Source organism: Heloderma suspectum, chromosome 3 (assembly GCF_057233095.1).
Source record: "Heloderma suspectum isolate Gila_16-S chromosome 3, 16-S_ref, whole genome shotgun sequence".
In the NCBI taxonomy this organism is placed as follows: Eukaryota; Metazoa; Chordata; class Lepidosauria; order Squamata; family Helodermatidae; genus Heloderma; species Heloderma suspectum.
Window position 1 is genome coordinate 108996004 of NC_139460.1, and position 17268 is coordinate 109013271.

At 46.8% G+C, this 17268-nt stretch overlaps 1 protein-coding gene across 1 annotated transcript in view; it reads right to left on the reverse strand.

The window, feature by feature from the left end:
* The window catches only part of NHS (NHS actin remodeling regulator), a 327745-nt gene extending 310884 nt beyond the window's left edge, over window positions 1-16861 (reverse strand). The window contains exon 1 of the mRNA XM_084844083.1: window positions 16136-16861. Coding sequence (XP_084700209.1) covers window positions 16136-16559 — 424 coding nt within the window. The 5' untranslated portion in view covers window positions 16560-16861. The remainder of the gene's footprint in view (window positions 1-16135) is intronic.
* Between the last annotated feature and the right edge of the window lie 407 nt (window positions 16862-17268).

Below are 17268 nucleotides of genomic sequence, written 5' to 3' on the forward strand. Positions count from 1 at the left end.
AAAACATCTCTTTTCCAACAGGCATTGCCAGGAAGGCAATCTTGTCCACCGTAGGAAGACTTGTTTTTGTACACTGCTTAGACATTTCTTTAGAGTATGCAATTCATAAATATTGTTAAATAAAAATAAATAAATAAATAAATAAATGCAAATAGTTTATTTCAAACAATCAATCTGTTATCCTCCTGTTTGCAGACATTTGACAAAATATTTTATTTGAATCACGTATTTACTGAAAGACACTTTGGGTGTTGTATTTGACAGTGTCTAGTCTAAATAGATGCTCTAACTTACTATAATGTAGTACAGTCCAAAGATATAAAACGTCAAATAATAAGCGTAACCCTATTTTGACTTGGCTTATATACATCCATCAGGAGAGACTGCAGAACATCAGAAACAATTCTGCATATCTAGGCCACCCTTGATTGTATACTGTAATGGACACTAGGGAGGAAAAGGAACCAATTCTTAATTTTAGTTACTCATTTAAGAATTCATAGCTCCATTAACAGGCTCCAACATTCAAAATTCGAGCCTCACAAATAATCCTATGTATCACATGTGTATCCCTTTCTTTCCCCAAGGGGCTCAGAGTGCCTATATAGGGCTCCATCTTGTCCTCAAAGGAAGCCTGCACGGTAGATAAGGACGAGTATCAGGGATTTTCCCAAGGCCAGCCAGTAAGCTGTATGGTACAGCAGGAAGTTGAGCCTGAATTTACAACATCCAAACCTAGCCCACTGGCTAATGGACTACACTGGCTTTAAATAAAGCCCACATGCAAGACAAATAAGCACTAGTGACTGCTGTTTCAAACCCAGCATTTAAACAGGGCAAGGAGAAAACACTCACAATACTCAACCACTAACCACCTCCAGGTGAAGAACTGAAAGCAGTTAGAAATCGCAGTAAACTGTACTACTCCATCCTGGGACAGAGCTGCCATTGGCACAGATGGAGTAGGCAAAGTTGGAGGAGGTAAGGGGAGAAAGCATGCAGGAAACAGGATTGTTGATTTGAGGTGGGGATGTGAACAGCCGTCAGACTAACCCAGCCTTCCCCAATCTGGTGCAAGTAATTTCAGGTTACTGAAATTGCTCCTCAAAATCACAAGGAGATGGCGAAATTAGACAGTGGGAACTTTTGCCACCCAGACTGCACTGAAATGAATGGGACATGTATGCTTGTGCAAGTTCCCCCATTCACTTCGATGGCTCTTGCACAGCAGACAGCTCTGCCGGAGTGTGCCCAGATTACAATTTGGTTTGTAAAGGGCAAACGCCATGACTGAAGAGTCATCAATGCTGAGAACATCCTTAGTCATACAAGTCTAAGTGCAAGAGGTGTCTGCGCTACCTGTTTTTTCCTCTGGCCTCTCATACCTGACGTCAAATGCACAAAGTTGATTTCCATGCTTTCTATGTTAAATTAGCACACCTCTCCAAAGGGGTGACACCAATGCATGGAAGGAACTTCCTTTATGGCACCAAGGCCACTGTCTCAGTCTTCCCTTTTTACGGCGAGAGCTACAGAAGCCGTCTGCTGAGTTGTACTGACTTAGCCTCATTTATTTTATCCCATACCAGCTAGGATATTTACAACTGACACCCAAACAACTTCAAAAAGAAAAAAGAAGAGGAGGAGGAGGAGGAAGAGGAGGAGAAGCAGCAGCAAACCTCTGTTTATCACACTGCACGGAGGAACACATGGAACTGATAAACTTTAATATTATGTTGCAAATTTCCCTGCATGGCTTCAGCCTAATTTTTAATACAGCAATTCATTTTTATTGCTGACTCCCACATTTTCATTATCAGCAGACTTCAGCCTATTGCAGTCACATGCCGCTGCTACTACTAACAAATGGAGTGTGACAGCATTAGAAGACAGGAAATAATCTGCTTTTTAAAAAAGATGTATAATACAAGTCTGCATACAGGCCAAAACACAGTTTGGAGTTAATCCACATCTTTTCTATGGGCAGGGGCTGGCAGTCCCACTCTATGCACAGCTTATCTCCTTGAACCAATGCTACAGTGTAGCATTAACCCTTGATCTAGGACAGGAGTAACAAAAGCATGGGTACACCAGTCTTCAGAAGTAGACCAGCCATACTATGAAAGGGGCTTCGAAGTTGGGGGCAGGGAAGTGAGTGAAAGCGAAGAGGGAGCTCCATTCCTGTGTCACATCCCAAAGGCCACTGGTGTGGCCCTGTTCCCCTGATTTCATGGGGGGTAAGGCTACCAATCGCCACTAGTCACAATGGCTATTACCTCTAGTATCAGAGGCAGAATGCTCTGAATACCAGTTGCAGGGGAAGCACAAGCAGACGGTGCTCTCGCGCTCATGTCCAACATCTGCGCTTCCCACAGGCAGCTAGCTGGCCACTGTGGGGACAGAATGCTGGATTAGACAGGCCTCTGGGCTGATCCACAGGGCTGCTCTTATGTTCTTAACTGCATTTCTATGAAATGTCCAATTAAATGAAGTAGGAATTAGCTCAGCATGGTTCAAAAAATTCACTGTGGTTTCCTTCTAGGCTACAAATCCAATCTAGACTTATTTGGGAATAAATCTAATGGGACTTACTTCTGAGTAACAGGCATAAGATCAAGTCCCTACCTTTACTGGGCAAATTATCTCTTACTAGTGGGATGTGCAGCAAAATGGTGGGAATTTGTATTGAAGCCGGCCTACACATGGACTAATCCTTGTACAATACATATAGACCTGGTTCGCACATAATGCTAACCCATAGTTTGTTGCCCTATCCAGGGTTTGTCTGACACCCTATAAAACACAGTTGTGGAATGTCCTTCCTAGAAAGGTCTGCCTAGCACCTACTCTGTAGACTTTGCAAAGACATCTTTATTCTCACAGGCCTTTTAACAATGTATGTTTTACTGCCACCAGCTTTGTTCTATTGTTGTGTTTTAGTTGTTCTCAGATATCTCTCTCTCTCTCTCTCTCTTGGGGATACTTGGCTCAACAATACTACAAGCAAGAAGGATCTTGGAATTGTTGTCTTGGACAATTCCAAGATTGTCCAACAATCTTGGAATTGTTGAGCCAACACTGTGATGTGGCTGCAAAAAAGGCCAATGCTATTTTGGGCTGCATTCATAGAAGCATAGCTTCCAAATCCCAGGAAGTATTAGTTCCCCTCTACTCAGCATTGATTAGGCCTCATCTGGAGTACTGTGTGCAGTTCTGGGCACCACACTCTAAGAAGGATGCAGACAAACTGGAGAGGGTTCAGAGGAGGGCAACGAAGATGATCAGGGGACTGGAAAGAAAGTCCTATGAGAAGAGACTGAAAGAACTGGGCATGTTTAGCCTTGAGAAGAGCAGACTGAGGGGAGATATGATAGCGCTCTTCAAGTACTTGAAAGGTTGTCACAGAGCGGAAGGCCAGGATCTCTTCTCGATCATCCCAGACGCAAGACATGGAATAATGGGCTCAAGTTACAGGAAGCCAGATTCCGGCTGAACATCAGGAAAAACTTCCTGACTATTAGAGCAATACGACAATGGAACCAATTACCTAGGGAGGTGGTGGGCTCTCCCACACTGGAGGCATTCAAGACGAGGCTGGACAGCCATCTGTCGGGGATGCTCTGACTTGGTTTCCTGCATTAAGCAGGGGGTTGGACTCCATGGCCTTGTAGGCCCCTTCCAACCCTACTATTCTGATTCTATGATTCTATGATATCCTTGGTATTTGTTGCCTTTGATATTTATTATCCACTTTGCAAATTATGTCTTGCTGCTGCCTTTAAGGTTGTTTGTATTTAATTGGAGTTTATTGATTTTACTATGCTTTAGTTTTCATTTGAGCCTCGTGTGGCACAGAGTGGTAGGCGGCAGTATTGCAACCGAAACTCTCCCCACGACCTGACTCGGTTTGCATAGAAGTCTAAGTCAGAACTGAAGTACAAATCTAAATCTGTATTTTAAAAAAATCCTTTATAAGATACTGATTGCCTCTGATGTCCACTTACACTGGCTTTTTCTCCAATAATCTACTCTGAAGACATGGCTTTTACTCTGGTTTTATTCTGTTTTAAACTTTTAAAGGTTTTCAATTAAGTTTTATCAGGTTGTATTTTAGAGTTTAAATTGTTGTGAACTGCTGAGGGAGCTTTAGCAATCGGGCAGTATAGGAATATAATAAATACACAAACAGTACATAAGGAATAATAACTATAATTATAACGGTATTTTCAACAGTATAAAGGCTGATGTTTTAATAATGTGTGTATGTATTTATCTTTCTAACTTCAAAGAAAACATACATTGTGGGCTTCTTCACATGGAGCTTTTATCCTACTATTGAGATTGGTTACTCATGGAGGTTTGCAGGTTCTTTACATGACATCATCAACCTCCAGGGCATCTCCTACACTAAATTACCTTAATCCCATTTTTTAAAAGATCGAAGATAATGAGCTATGAAATTACAGTGTTCTGCTTGAGTTCCCTCATGAAAAAGGAAAAGTCGCCATAAGAGAAGCTAGACCACAGCGCCATCTAGTGGCTGTACAATGAAACATATGGAAGACTCAGACAAGGGGGGGAAAGGAGGGGGAAAGCGGGGGAAGAAGCACGTGTAAAGGGAGCCTGTAGTGATCCTGCATCTAAAACCGAAGCAGAAAGCCCCATTTTAAATGCTGGATTTTAGGCTGGTGTAGAGATGCTCTGTATGTTGCCCTTTTTTATATTCTAGTATATTCTAAAGCCCAAGGGCTTTTTGTTTTGTTTTGCATTTTTCTAACATTTTAACTCATCTCCTTGAGCTTGTCAGTATTTGTATATAAATTCCAAATCATTACATAATTAGAAAGACTGCTAATCTCACTTCATGCTAATTACATCAGAGGGATCAAAGATCACATCATGCACTGCCTCCACATAACCCATACACACTGAGAGAGTTCATCTTCTCAGTTTAATAGCTGAAACAGTTCCAGTGGAGAGCTTTATATCAAATTCTGATCAGATGACATAAAACATGGCTTTTAGGAAAGAACTTGGGCTTGTTGATTCAGAAAACCATGCAAGTATTAACTAAAGTATTTTACAACAACAAAAAGGGTAGTTAGTTGTTTGCATTGCCTCTTCTTTAAACAATAAAACATTAAAGATCAATGTGCAACCATAACGTGGTAATCCTTTTTTATTAGACAGTAGTCAGAGATAATGACTGGACAGGTTTGGGGTCAGGCCATAAATAACGGGGTAGAGCAAGAGATCCTGGCAGTCAGACTCATTACAGCCTCCAGAGCAGTAAGGAATGTGTTTGAAATATCACCAGTCAGCCAGGATCTAAAGAACCATGTCACAAGTTTTGTGAGAACGAGACTTATGTTTCTCCAATTGCAGCCTCCCACAAGCAGCATAGCAAACGGCTTTTGAGAATGATTTGCCATGCAGCAATGAAGGCTGGAGTTTGAGGGGAGGAAGCCCCAAAATTAAGCAGGCTAGCAAAACCCCTTTTGTGAGTCAACAGAGTTCTTTAGATCCAGCTTTTTATCTGGAAAACTCAATTTTTCTTAACATGCTTTCCCCACTCCTTCCATCATTCCATTCTTGTCCAGATCCAAAGTGATTTGTTATGTCCATTCCACCCCACCCCCACCCCCCTGTTTGCATACCTATGTTAAGGCCAGACATAATCTGGTCCTTGGAGCAAAAATCACGAGACAGACAACTCTACGCAAGAAATGTCAACAAAATCTGATTCACTTGAGCGAGAGCAGAATTTGTATGGCACAGTTATATTTCATATTCTCAATTTCTCCTAAATAGTCCATTCCTACAGCCCCAGGTCAAACTAAACAATAGTTTTTGGAAATACTCCAATTTCTCCAGAAAAGTGAAGCTAAAGTTTTTTATTTATTTTTATTTATTTTTTATTATTAAATTTATTAATCGCCCATCTGGCTGGTCACCCAGCCACTCTGGGCGATGTACAACATACAATAAAAACAGTTTAAAACAATAAAATTCTACAATAAAAACATTTTCTAAAATACCCTAACCCTTTTTATACTTAGAAACAGGCATCCTGTATATTCCAAGGGCTACTTTACACATTATATTTTTCCCTATGTAAAGATCATCTCTGTGTAGGAAGGGGGGTGCAGGGGGGTATCCTCATTTCACACAAATTGTGTGTGAAAATCATCCCAGTGTCCATTCTCCTTGAATAGTATGGAAGCCGCAGCATATATCACATGGCAATGTACATTATATTGTCCTACACAGAGATTATTTATCTCTATACAAGAATAATCTTGCAAATGAATCATGCCAGGACATATAGAAATAACAAGTATTAGTATGAAAACTATTATATACATGTACATATATATTAGTCTTACTCACTTTTTAGAATAGTCGTAATTACTTAGGAATTATATTTCTAACAGCCATAAAGAATTTAAACTCTGATCCAATTCCAGTGTAATATTTCCTGTACACACCTTAAAAATGTGACTTTGTACATACAGTCATGAAGAGAATCCAACCAGAATCCAAGATCCCACTCAGAGAGTCATCCTGGAAAAGGATTCCAACAAAATTGTTCCATACTCATGGGATCAAGTCAAATGTTTATGTGTTGCATCACATTCTGCCCATTTTCTCATTCGTGTTGAGAGGCTGACAGTCCCAGGCTGACAGAACACTACTAGGTGGAGACCATACAGTCAAATGTGGAGACCACACAAATATAGCCCAAATCATCTTCCTTCACACGAATGCCCACAACCGTGTGGAGGACATCACATGTCACTCAATATATCCCAAGAAACAGTTACAGCTTCCCAGTGGTAAGTTTTACAATCTCTGCAATAAAGCCACTGTGCTTATGAAAATCACAGATGGAAAGCTGTGACTATTTCTAGGGCACCAGTGGCCAAGTATGGTGGAAGTTCTAGTCCAAAACTTCTGTAGTGCATCAGGTTCAGGAATGCTGATCTAGGTCATCAGGTATTCTATCAAGTCTTGCATCCCTGGAACAGCCATTGGGACACACGGTAAAAGTGATCAGAACATATGAACTAGCCCTTCCATGGATAAGATACTGACACAAGAGAAGATTCAAACAGATTAATTTCTTAATCCAGCACCAGCAGCAAAAATGGAGTGAAACCAAGCAAATATTGTAGGTTCTAAAATCCCCACACAATAAATATGAGGCTCTGCTACAATAAAAAACAGATAGCAGTGACGTATTTTAGCTAGTACCTTCGGGCCTTTTTACACATTACTTTTTAGTGGGTATGCATTACAGACAATCGCATGTGCCCGCTAAAATATTTGAAGAAGCTACCATCTTTTTCTCTCATCTTTCTAACAGGGATTAAATGTGTTTTGTTAAAAATGTAATATGTACAGTATAGTATGTTAATTGTAGAATTACAATGAAGGGTGCTTTTATCTGTTGATGCAACGTAATATCCTGAACACGGGAATAATTTATATATTCCCAAAAGACAGCAATACTTGTGTTTTATTTCTTACGATCATGTTATAAAATACTGATGACTATACTCATAGGCCCAGTTCTCACAGTCACAGAGGGGGGGAAAGTCACCCAGAACCCTACAACGGCACACAACTGAGATCATGTGAACCCGGTCATAATGATGACTTTGTTGTTGTTGTTGTTGTTGTTCAGTCGTTCAGTCGTGTCCGACTCTTCGTGACCCCGTGGACCACAGCACGCCAGGCCTTCCTGTCCTGCGCTCTCTCCCGGAGCGTGCTCAAGTCCATATTCATTGCATCAGTGATGCTATCTAGCCATCTCATCCTCTGCCGTCCCCTTCTCCTTTGGCCTTCAGTCTTTCCCAGCATCAGGGTCTTTTTCAGTGAGTTTTCTCTTCGCATTAGGTGGCCAAAATATTGGAGCTTCAGCTTCATTATCTGTCCTTCCAATGAGCACTCAGGGTTGATTTCCTTTAGGATGGACTGATTTGACCTCCTTGCAGTCCAGGGGACTCGTAAGAGTCTTCTCCAGCACCACAGTTGGAAAGCATCGATTCTTCGGCGCTCAGCCTTCCTCATAGTCCAGCTCTCACAGCCACACGTTACTATAATGATGACTTACAACAGGTTTATTTGCCCAATATTCCATTTGTATTATGTCATATGTCATCATCACCATCATCATCATCATGGACCTGAGATCAAGGGTGCTTCCAGATGCAAGATAAGCACTCCCAATCAAAAAATATTGTGCAGTTATTCCATCATTTCCTCCTTAAAAGATTTTTTTTTCTGATAATAAAAATGGTGGATGAAATGGTGGGAAAACACAGTAGGGTTATAAACTGACGATGACATCATCTGGACCCCCTGTAAAATGCTGTAAATGAGGCAGGGTGATTGTAGGATAAAAACCTTGCCTGGAAGTATCCCAAAAGTACCAGTAGGGAAGATAGATTTTTTTCCCCCACCATTTGTACTGCTCCAATGAGTTTATGCCTATATTCTGTGCTTATATTCTATTCTAATAAAGAATATATTCTATATATTCCAATTAAAGGTCCAGGAAAGATCTTAGAAACATCCAAGTGTAATTTTAACACATTTTGAGAATCATTTTGTGCTAAAATACTCTAGGGTTGAACCCAAGAGTGCAACAAGAATTGTATCCAATATTAAGAAAATAAAACTACATATGCTGAATTAGATTAAGAGTCCCATTTAGTCCAGCAGTCTCTAACAACAGCCAAAGTTCAACTATTAGACTAATCACTATATGCAGACCAAGAGTACAGCTGCGATGTAAATATGCACACGCACCAGAGAGGAAAAGTGCCAATAATGAACTTTTCCTAAACAACAAGAAACCAAGTTTCCTCAGAAGTCACAACAACATCTAACCGGGTCTTCAAAAACCTACTGCCCACTCACCGGTGTTAAACAGGAATGTTTTCTTAGCAAGTAGACTTCAATATATGCAAAACAAAAACTTTCATTTTAAAAGAATTATATTAATAACATGTGATTGGGCAGAAAGCCTGGCAAACCTTCCTGAGTGTGCTTGGGGCTGGAATGAAATAATTTTTCTTCTGGTCCTGATCCTTACCCTTTCTCTATGTCTTTCAGATTTAATCCTCTAGCTCAGAAAAGTCCAGCTGATTTTCCAAATTCCAGTATAAAAGGAGGGAAATTGGAGCAGTACAAGAGAAAAGTTCAAGTTACAATGGAAAAATAAACAAACAAGCAAAACCTGTCATGTTTTTCTCCAATGAGGTCTTGTCTGCTATAGGAAAGACAAAGGTTGAAAAGAAAATTGCAGGATAAGTAATAACACTGTTACTATAAGAAGCTTTATCTTGTCAGTTTTAAAAATTAATTAAAGCCAACCATGAAAGTCCTCTATTGTGGCTTCCCTTATGTTCTTCACTTGGATATTTGAGTAATCCTTAAGTTACTTTCACAGGCATGAAACCAGCCCCAGGCTAACTTGACACAGGGGTGAGCCAAAATAAATTTGCAGTCAGGAGGAATCTGGAACTCTATAGCAAAATGGCAGTAAGAAATGGCCCGCTGTGGGAGAACATTCTACAGGATCTGAGTTTTCCACTTGGCAACTCTGTAACTCACAAGGTGATCAGTTATTTACAGAATACACATGATACAAACTCTGCCCAGGCTGGGTTATATAGAATTTCAACTCACTTGAAGATAAAGATATGGGGCTACATCCCAATGTCCCACAATTGGACTTCCACTTGTACAACAGAACTTTCCCGCTCATTCTGGGGTTAGTGCGAGGAGCTGCAAAGGGGACTGGAATCTGTTCCACTGGCAGATGACATTCCATCAGTGGATGAACAAAACTGGATTTCACCCATGCTCTTCAATCTTTTACTGATTACACCAGTCTCATCCCATAAACCCCAGGAACAATTTCAGGAAATATCCCCTCCTTCAGTCCCCTGACTTCAGCCAACCTGGTTCAAAGCACAAAATACAAGATAGACAGATATGCATATAGACACGGTGCCCTCAGTGACCGCCACAGGGTTTCTTCCATCTGATTCAGAAATAACCTAGGCCAGGTGGACACGATTCCACTGAAAGGAGGCTACAAACTTCAGAGAGCCATGGATGTTTATAACCCAGTGCTCCAAGTTTTACTAGCACCTGAATTGGCTAGACTTGCAGGATAATGTCTTTGCTTCAGCCTTTGTCGTTGTATTCTTTAATCTTCACCACGTGACTGGATCATGATGATATCAGGCAGCATTCAACAGTGTCATTCTGCAAATTCAAATAGCGCTAGCAGAGCTCCACCAAAACTTTCTGTCGCGCATTACACTTGCGCTACCCATTACACAACTGCTTGCACATCCAGTTGCACAACTGCATAATTGTTGTGAACCGCCCAGAGAGCTTTGGCTATTGGGCAGTATAAAAATGTAATAAATAAATAAACTGGTTGCACAAGTGTAATGTGCAACTGATTGTACGTGCAACCAATTCTACAATGGTTTGCGCAAGCATAGTGTGAAACTGGTTGCACAACAGGTTGTGCAACTGTTTGCACAACTACGCTTGTATAAACAGGTTGTGCAACTGTTTGTACAACTATGCTTGAGAAACGTCACTTGCGCTAACAGAATGACACAGCTGGATACTGCCCCCAGTCTCCATGCAAGTCACTATCATTTCAAGCCATGCTTAGTGCAGTATTGCAAAGCATAGAGAGTGAGTGAAAAGATAACTGCCGATCTACACAGGCAGCAGAATCACTTGATGCAGCTGTTGCTTGACTGCAATGTTCAGTCTCTGGAAGGTGAACATTGTTTGAATGTTTCCCCAACAAAATAAATAAAGATGGTTTGCACGATCACCACATGTGGGTTGTGGCACCCATGGGCACCAGGTTGGCAATCCAAGCCCCCACCACCTCAGCTTCTCATTATGTGCGTCCTCAGTGTAGGTGGGTTGTTGGGGTGGTTGACAAGCCACCCAGAACCCATAGTCTGTTTTAGCATGGTGGGTGCCTTGTCATCCACCCCAACAACCCATCCTCGCTGGGTTAGCATGTAAGGAGAAGCTATAGCATGCCCTCACCCAGTCCTGAATATTCAAAATGGTGGCCGCCAGAAGCCCTGTGGGAAAATTCACCCACAGGGGCTTCTAGTTATGTGCAAACCAGACCAATGAATCATTCATGGGCACAGAAATCAAGTGTGTCAGGGAAAATATAGTTCTAGCCTGGCCTTCTCCCTGGCATGCTAGTTTTCTGTGCAAAGAGAGGTTTTTAGTTTTCCCCTCATCTGCTGTCTGATGTATTATAGTCTGTGAAAAATAAACTGTATGGCGTCATTCTTCTGCATGTATAGATCAATGTAAGGCAGCTAGACTCAAGATGAAGCAACTTTACTACTGCTTCAACACATGTTGCACTGTCTAAACAGATCTATCCAATGCACATTCTTCACAGAAATATCCTGGCCTCAGGTATCCATGCTCTGATGACCTCCACGTTAGACTACTGCAATGTGCTATATGTGGATCTGTCTTTGAAGACTGTTCAGAAACTACAATTAGTGTACAATGCAGCTGCTAGTTTAATAATAGAATTGTAGTAATCTAAGAGCTGTTTTTGACAGTTTAATTGTTTCATGTTCTTTTTGTACACTGCCCCGGGAATATGATAAATATAAATAAATAATACACATGCCAACTTAGCCCCAAAGTTTTTCCTGTCTAGGAGGGAGTCCAGGATAAAGACACATTTCCCAAAGTCACAGATAGTTGCACTGCAGCAGCATGAGCTCTCCTCTGACCGTGGACAGGCTCTCTTGCTGACTTAGCATAATAGTGAAGCCACAGCAATCTGGAGACAAGACGCAGCGGTGCGCTGTAAAAGGGAGCATAGGACTGGTTTCCCTCACTTTCCTTTTGTATCAGCCACTAGGTTTAGTAGAGACTGGATGGAACCACTAAAGGGGAAGGCAGCATACTTCAAATGATAGATAAAATAGGTCAACCCTGTTCTTTACTGGCTCCTGTGACAATCTAACCACAGTTAGAGTCACCTTCAGCACTTTCTCTTTGGCCTGGACAAATAGTTATTTCTAATTAAAGGTGCAATCCTATGCATGTTTAGACAGAAAAAAGTCCTACAACTCTCAGCAATCCCCAGTCAGCATTACTGGGAGTTGTAGGGCTTTTTTCTGTCTAAACACGTGCAGGATTGCGCCCTAAATCTTTCTATCTGTGCATTCAGTATAAGGGAAAACCAGTGTTTTGTTTTTTAAAGAAATGCTCAATAGCCAATGCATTACCTTGGCTATAGATAAAGCCCACATGCAAGTCAAATAAGCATTAGTGTCAACCTGGTTCAGCCGCAGTGTAGCTATTTTAACAGGGCAAGGAGAACCTGGCCAATCACAACACACAGCCCCTAACTACCTTGAGGTCAAGAAATGGAGGATGCTGGGAATCACAGTCAACTGTGATTCCCAGTCTCCACCAAGCTGATGCCCTCCAGATGTTTTGGGCCAGCCAGGATAGCCAATAGTCAGGAATGCTGGGATTTGTAGTCCAAAACATCTGGAGGCCAACCGCTTGGGGGTAGGGTGGCCATGTGTCCTCCTTTACAAAGGACAGTCCTCTATTTCAACCAGTCCATGTCCGGTTTAAAGATAAAGAAGCATCTTGAGAAGGTTGAGCAGGGGTCTGCCCATCAACCTGGACTAAGCAGGTGCGCAGGGCGCGCAGTCTTCCCCACTCTGGTGAAATGTACTGGGTCTCTATTTCAATAATCGAAGTTATTTCTAAATTTGCACCTATGCACATTTTATGCAACTCACTGTCCTCTTTTTTTATGATGCATCTCCTCTCTCGTGGCGATGCATCAGCGGCCACCCTAGTTGGAGAAGGCGGCCGCACAGCCTGCTCCTCCATCCCTGGATGACGCACAGGCCTCAGGTGGGGAAAGGAAGGAAGGTTAAGTCCAAGCCTTCCTTTACTACGAGCCGATTCATCTTCAGTGTTCTTCCTCTTTTGCCTGGTTGGAGTTCACTATTTCCAATTAAATCTACCTACCCATATGCTCAGTGCGAGAGGGGAAAGGCCCAGACAGAGCACTGCTCAGCTTTACAACCACCCTCACTGTGCTGCAATTAGGGGTGTCACAGCACCAACAGAGGTGATACAACAGCAAGACAATCTAATGGCTTAATGAATAGCACCCCCTTTAAAAACACACACACACAAGTGTCTACATGTGCTTGATCTGAAGCAGTCTTGAGAAACGTAGCCAAACACCCCATGTGTTTATGGGGATTTGAAAAGATATGCGGGCCTAGGGTATGAAACATGGATGCACTTAAAGGGAGAGTAGGGGGAACATACCCCTCCCAGCTGCAGCGCTGATGACACATGAATCACGGCTAGCTTCACCTCTCCTTCCAAGGGCCCAACACAAACAGTGCCATGTGCATTTGAAGAAAAAGATTTGAATGCAGTGGCTTTATAGCAGCCTCCCCCCCCACCCCACCACCACCTGGTGTCCTTTGGATGTTTAGGACTACAACTCCCATCATCCCCAGCCAGCATAGACAATGGCTGTGGTGGCTGGGGATGACAGGAATTGTAGTCCAACACATCTGGAGGGCGCCAGATTGGGAGAAGGCTGCCATACATGACCCTTCCATTGCCATTGAAACAGAGCTCCCCTCCTAGTTAAGGAGTTGGGAAACCTACCATTTTGGCTAGTAGCACTATTCTTTGAGAGCCAGTGTCAGTGGAGGAGACTGGTGGCTCTGATGTCAGTGTGGCAGTGAATCCACTCTGGGTTTTGGTCAGAACCAGTCAGAACTCTAAAGGAGCTACCCAAGGTGCTTTGCTGATCAGCACCCAAAGGACTTGAGCTCCTCCCCCACCTGAGCCGGCCGATCTTCTCAGGCCTGGGGAAGCCCACAGATCAGCCTTCCCCCACCTAGCCAGAACTTCTGGATGGCACCAGGCTGGGGACAGATCCGCTGCAGATGGTAGATCTTAGTTAAAAGGTCTTCTGCCTCTGTAGGCTTTCCTGTTCACCCAGTGGAGGCTGGTGTCTCCAATTTCGATGGGGCTGTCAATCCATTCTGGGTTCCAGTCAGAACCAGCCAGAACTCTAAACAACTATCCAAAGTGCTAAACCCTATCCTGGGCTCAGCACCTTGGACAGCTCCTTGAGAGTTCTGGCTGACTGGAACCCAGAATGGATTTACCACCCCTCTGAAATCGGAGCCACCAGCCTCCACTGTTTTCACCTCAGGGCCACAAACTACCTCTGGGTACAGAGTGGAGAGTCCGAGCCTGCCGGGGAGAAAAGCAGCCCCGCTGGGCCTCGAGGCCCCAGTCTCTCCCGTCTCGGTGGAGTTCCGCCCCCCCGGCTCAGAATTATGGCATCCGCGGCTGCCGCCGAGCCCAGAGCAGCGTTCTCCAGCCAGGCTCCTTTGCAGGCAGGGAAGGGAAGGATCGGCGCGTGTCGCCCACAAACACGCCCGGGGCTCGCTTTGCAGAGATTTGCAAAAGCACACGAGCGTGCGGCTGTGCAAATGCGGGCTCGAAGGCAGCAGGCGGCCACCGTGCGGGCCACCCTGCGCGGCGGGCAGCCCGGCGTTCGTCTTTGCGCCTGTCGCCTGGGGCGAGGGCGCAGCGGGGGGGGGCGCAGTCTACCCCGGAGCAGCGAGAGACGCATCGCCCCTCGGAGCCCAGGCCCCGCCTGGAACAGGAGCGCCTCGGCCAAGACCCTGGAGCGCTGGCCGCGGGGGGGGGGGGTCACCGGGAGGTGGAAAGGCGCGATGAGGGGCCACTCGCGGCGGGACCGGAGAGAGCGACAGAGTTGCCTGAGGAGCCCCTCGAAGCTTCCCTTCGGCTCCCGCTCCCCTCCCACCCCCGTCTCCCCCACCAGACGCTTCCCCAGCGCCGCCCAGGCAGGCTCACGCAGGAGACCTGCTCGGAGAGCAGCTCTTCCTTGCAAGGCTGCAGGATGGTCACCTTGTCCGTCCAGGGCAGCGGAGACGGCGCACCGGGAGACCCATGCCTCCGCCCTCGCAGGAGCCAGCTTGCGCGGAGCAGGCTGCCCCCCCCCCCCATCAGCGGGAAAAGTGGGTCAGGCAGCTCAGCGAGAAGAAGTCCCAGCCTGGAGAAGGCGTGCTCCTGCCCCCCCCGCCCCTCTTTTTTTAAAATATCCTGCAGCACTGACCAGGCTCTCCTCTTCTTTCCCCTCCCTTTGCACCAACAAAACGACATTGGCGAGCGATTCCCCCCGCCCCCCCCATCGGAGTAAGCGTCTCTCTCTCTCTGCTTTATCCGCCCTTCCATGCTTTGCCACCTACAGAAAAGCTTTCGGTTTCTCAGCATAATCATTCTAGGCAAAGGCATATCCTGGAAAACGGTTCTTCCGCATGTACACTACAGCCTCAGGATGTGGGATCCAAGGAGGGCTGTGGGGGGGGAGGGGGGAAGCGGCTTTAGAGGCGATCCGTGGCTCATCTCCATATACCACCCACCGCGTCTTACCAGTCAATCTCTCCTGAAACCAAAACAACCGCGAAAGCCCTTTTGACATACATAAATAGCACGTTCTGATGAAAGCCTCCCCAAAACACACACCCACACACCAACTTTGTATTCAGTCCGCAACCTCCCGCCCCGTTTACCCCCCACATCGGCGGATTCTCCCCTTCTCTGCATCCCCGCAAGAGGGGCAAAAGTTGTTTCCGCCCGAGCTTCATCCTTCCCGAACAGCTAGGTGTCATTACTGGGCGGCGATGGGGGTGGAAAGGGATGGAGGGATTCTTACTCTACCCGACAGCGTTCATTTATTCAGGGCCACACCTCCAAACGGTGCCCAAGCTGCACAATTGTGAAAACAAAACAAAAGCACTTTTTTTCTTCCCCCTTCTTTGGCGACCGGCACTGCCGTCTACCAAAGCAGACCCCCGATCCCACTCCCCCCCCAGCGCCACCCAGAGATTCTCCTTTCGCCACCCCCCATCCATCCATCCGTCCGTCCGGCGCCCTTCCAGCGCGAGGTGAAGGTGCGCGGCGCTGAGGTCGCATCAAGGGGAAGGGGGGGGGGCGCCCGGCATGGACGGACTCCACTTACGCACTGCCTCCTGCTTGGGATCCAGGCCGTGTACGACCCCTTGGACGCCGCCGATCCTGCCGTGCAGCGCCCGGACCCGGCGGTGGGTGCGCTGGATCTCGCCCTCGATCTCCTGGAAGAGGGCGCAGGCATGCCGGGCGACGTCGGAGAGCTGCCGGAGGATCCGCGAGAGAGCCACGTTGCTGACCGAGCACAGGTCCAGCATCGGCAGCGCCGCCGCCTCTTTCCCGTCGGCCGGGAGCGCCGCGGCCAGCCCGGCGGCAGCCTCGTCCTCCGGCTCGGCCGCCGCAGCCTCCCCGGGCAGCTCCCGCTGGGTCCCGGGCTGCGGGGGCGGCTCGCAGCCCGAGCGCTCGTCCAGCACCGAGGCGACCTGCTGCTGCCTGCACAGCCGCTGGGGCTCCACGGTCCGCTTGGCGAAAGGCATGGCAGGGCGGCCTCGGAGACGGGTCTCGGGGCTGGGAAGCCTGCGGCGCGCGCGGGGGGGGGGGCTGCAGACACCGCTGCTCCTTCCGAGCCACCCCCGCCACGGCAGGCAGCGGTCCGCGCAGCGAGGCTCGCGCTCTCCGCAGGCTGGGCTGGACCTGCCGCGCCTTCGGCCGCCGCCGCCGCCGTCGCGCCCCTTCACTGGCTGACGGCCGGCCGCGGATGGCGAGGCCGCCCCATGGTCTCCTCCGCACTTGGGAAGGGGCCGCGCCGCGCCGCGCCGCGCCGCGCCCCGGCCACCTCCGTCGCGGGCGTATCAGCCGCTTCCTCCCACCCAGCCCCTTTCCCCGCCTCCTCCCGCTCGGCTGCTTCTGCCGGCGCGCCTCCGACTCAGCCCCAGCTTCCAGCGCGAGAGGGCGAGCTGGGCTTCCAGCGGACGGCTTGAAAACCCGGAGAAAGGAGCTCGCCTAAATCGCGTGTGAGGGGGAGGGGGAAGCAGGCCGGCCGGCCGGCCGGCAGGGAGAGGCACCCCTCGCGCGGCAGAGGCGGTGCAGGCAGGGAAAGGGCGAGGCGTTCCCCCGTGCGACCGCACGGGGTCAGTGCAGCCCCCCGCCGCGGCTCCCCGCCGATCCATCTTCAAAGGGCGAAGGGATGAAAACATGAGAAGAAAGAGGGAGCGGGGGTGCGCTGGGAGGATTTAAAAGTTTGGC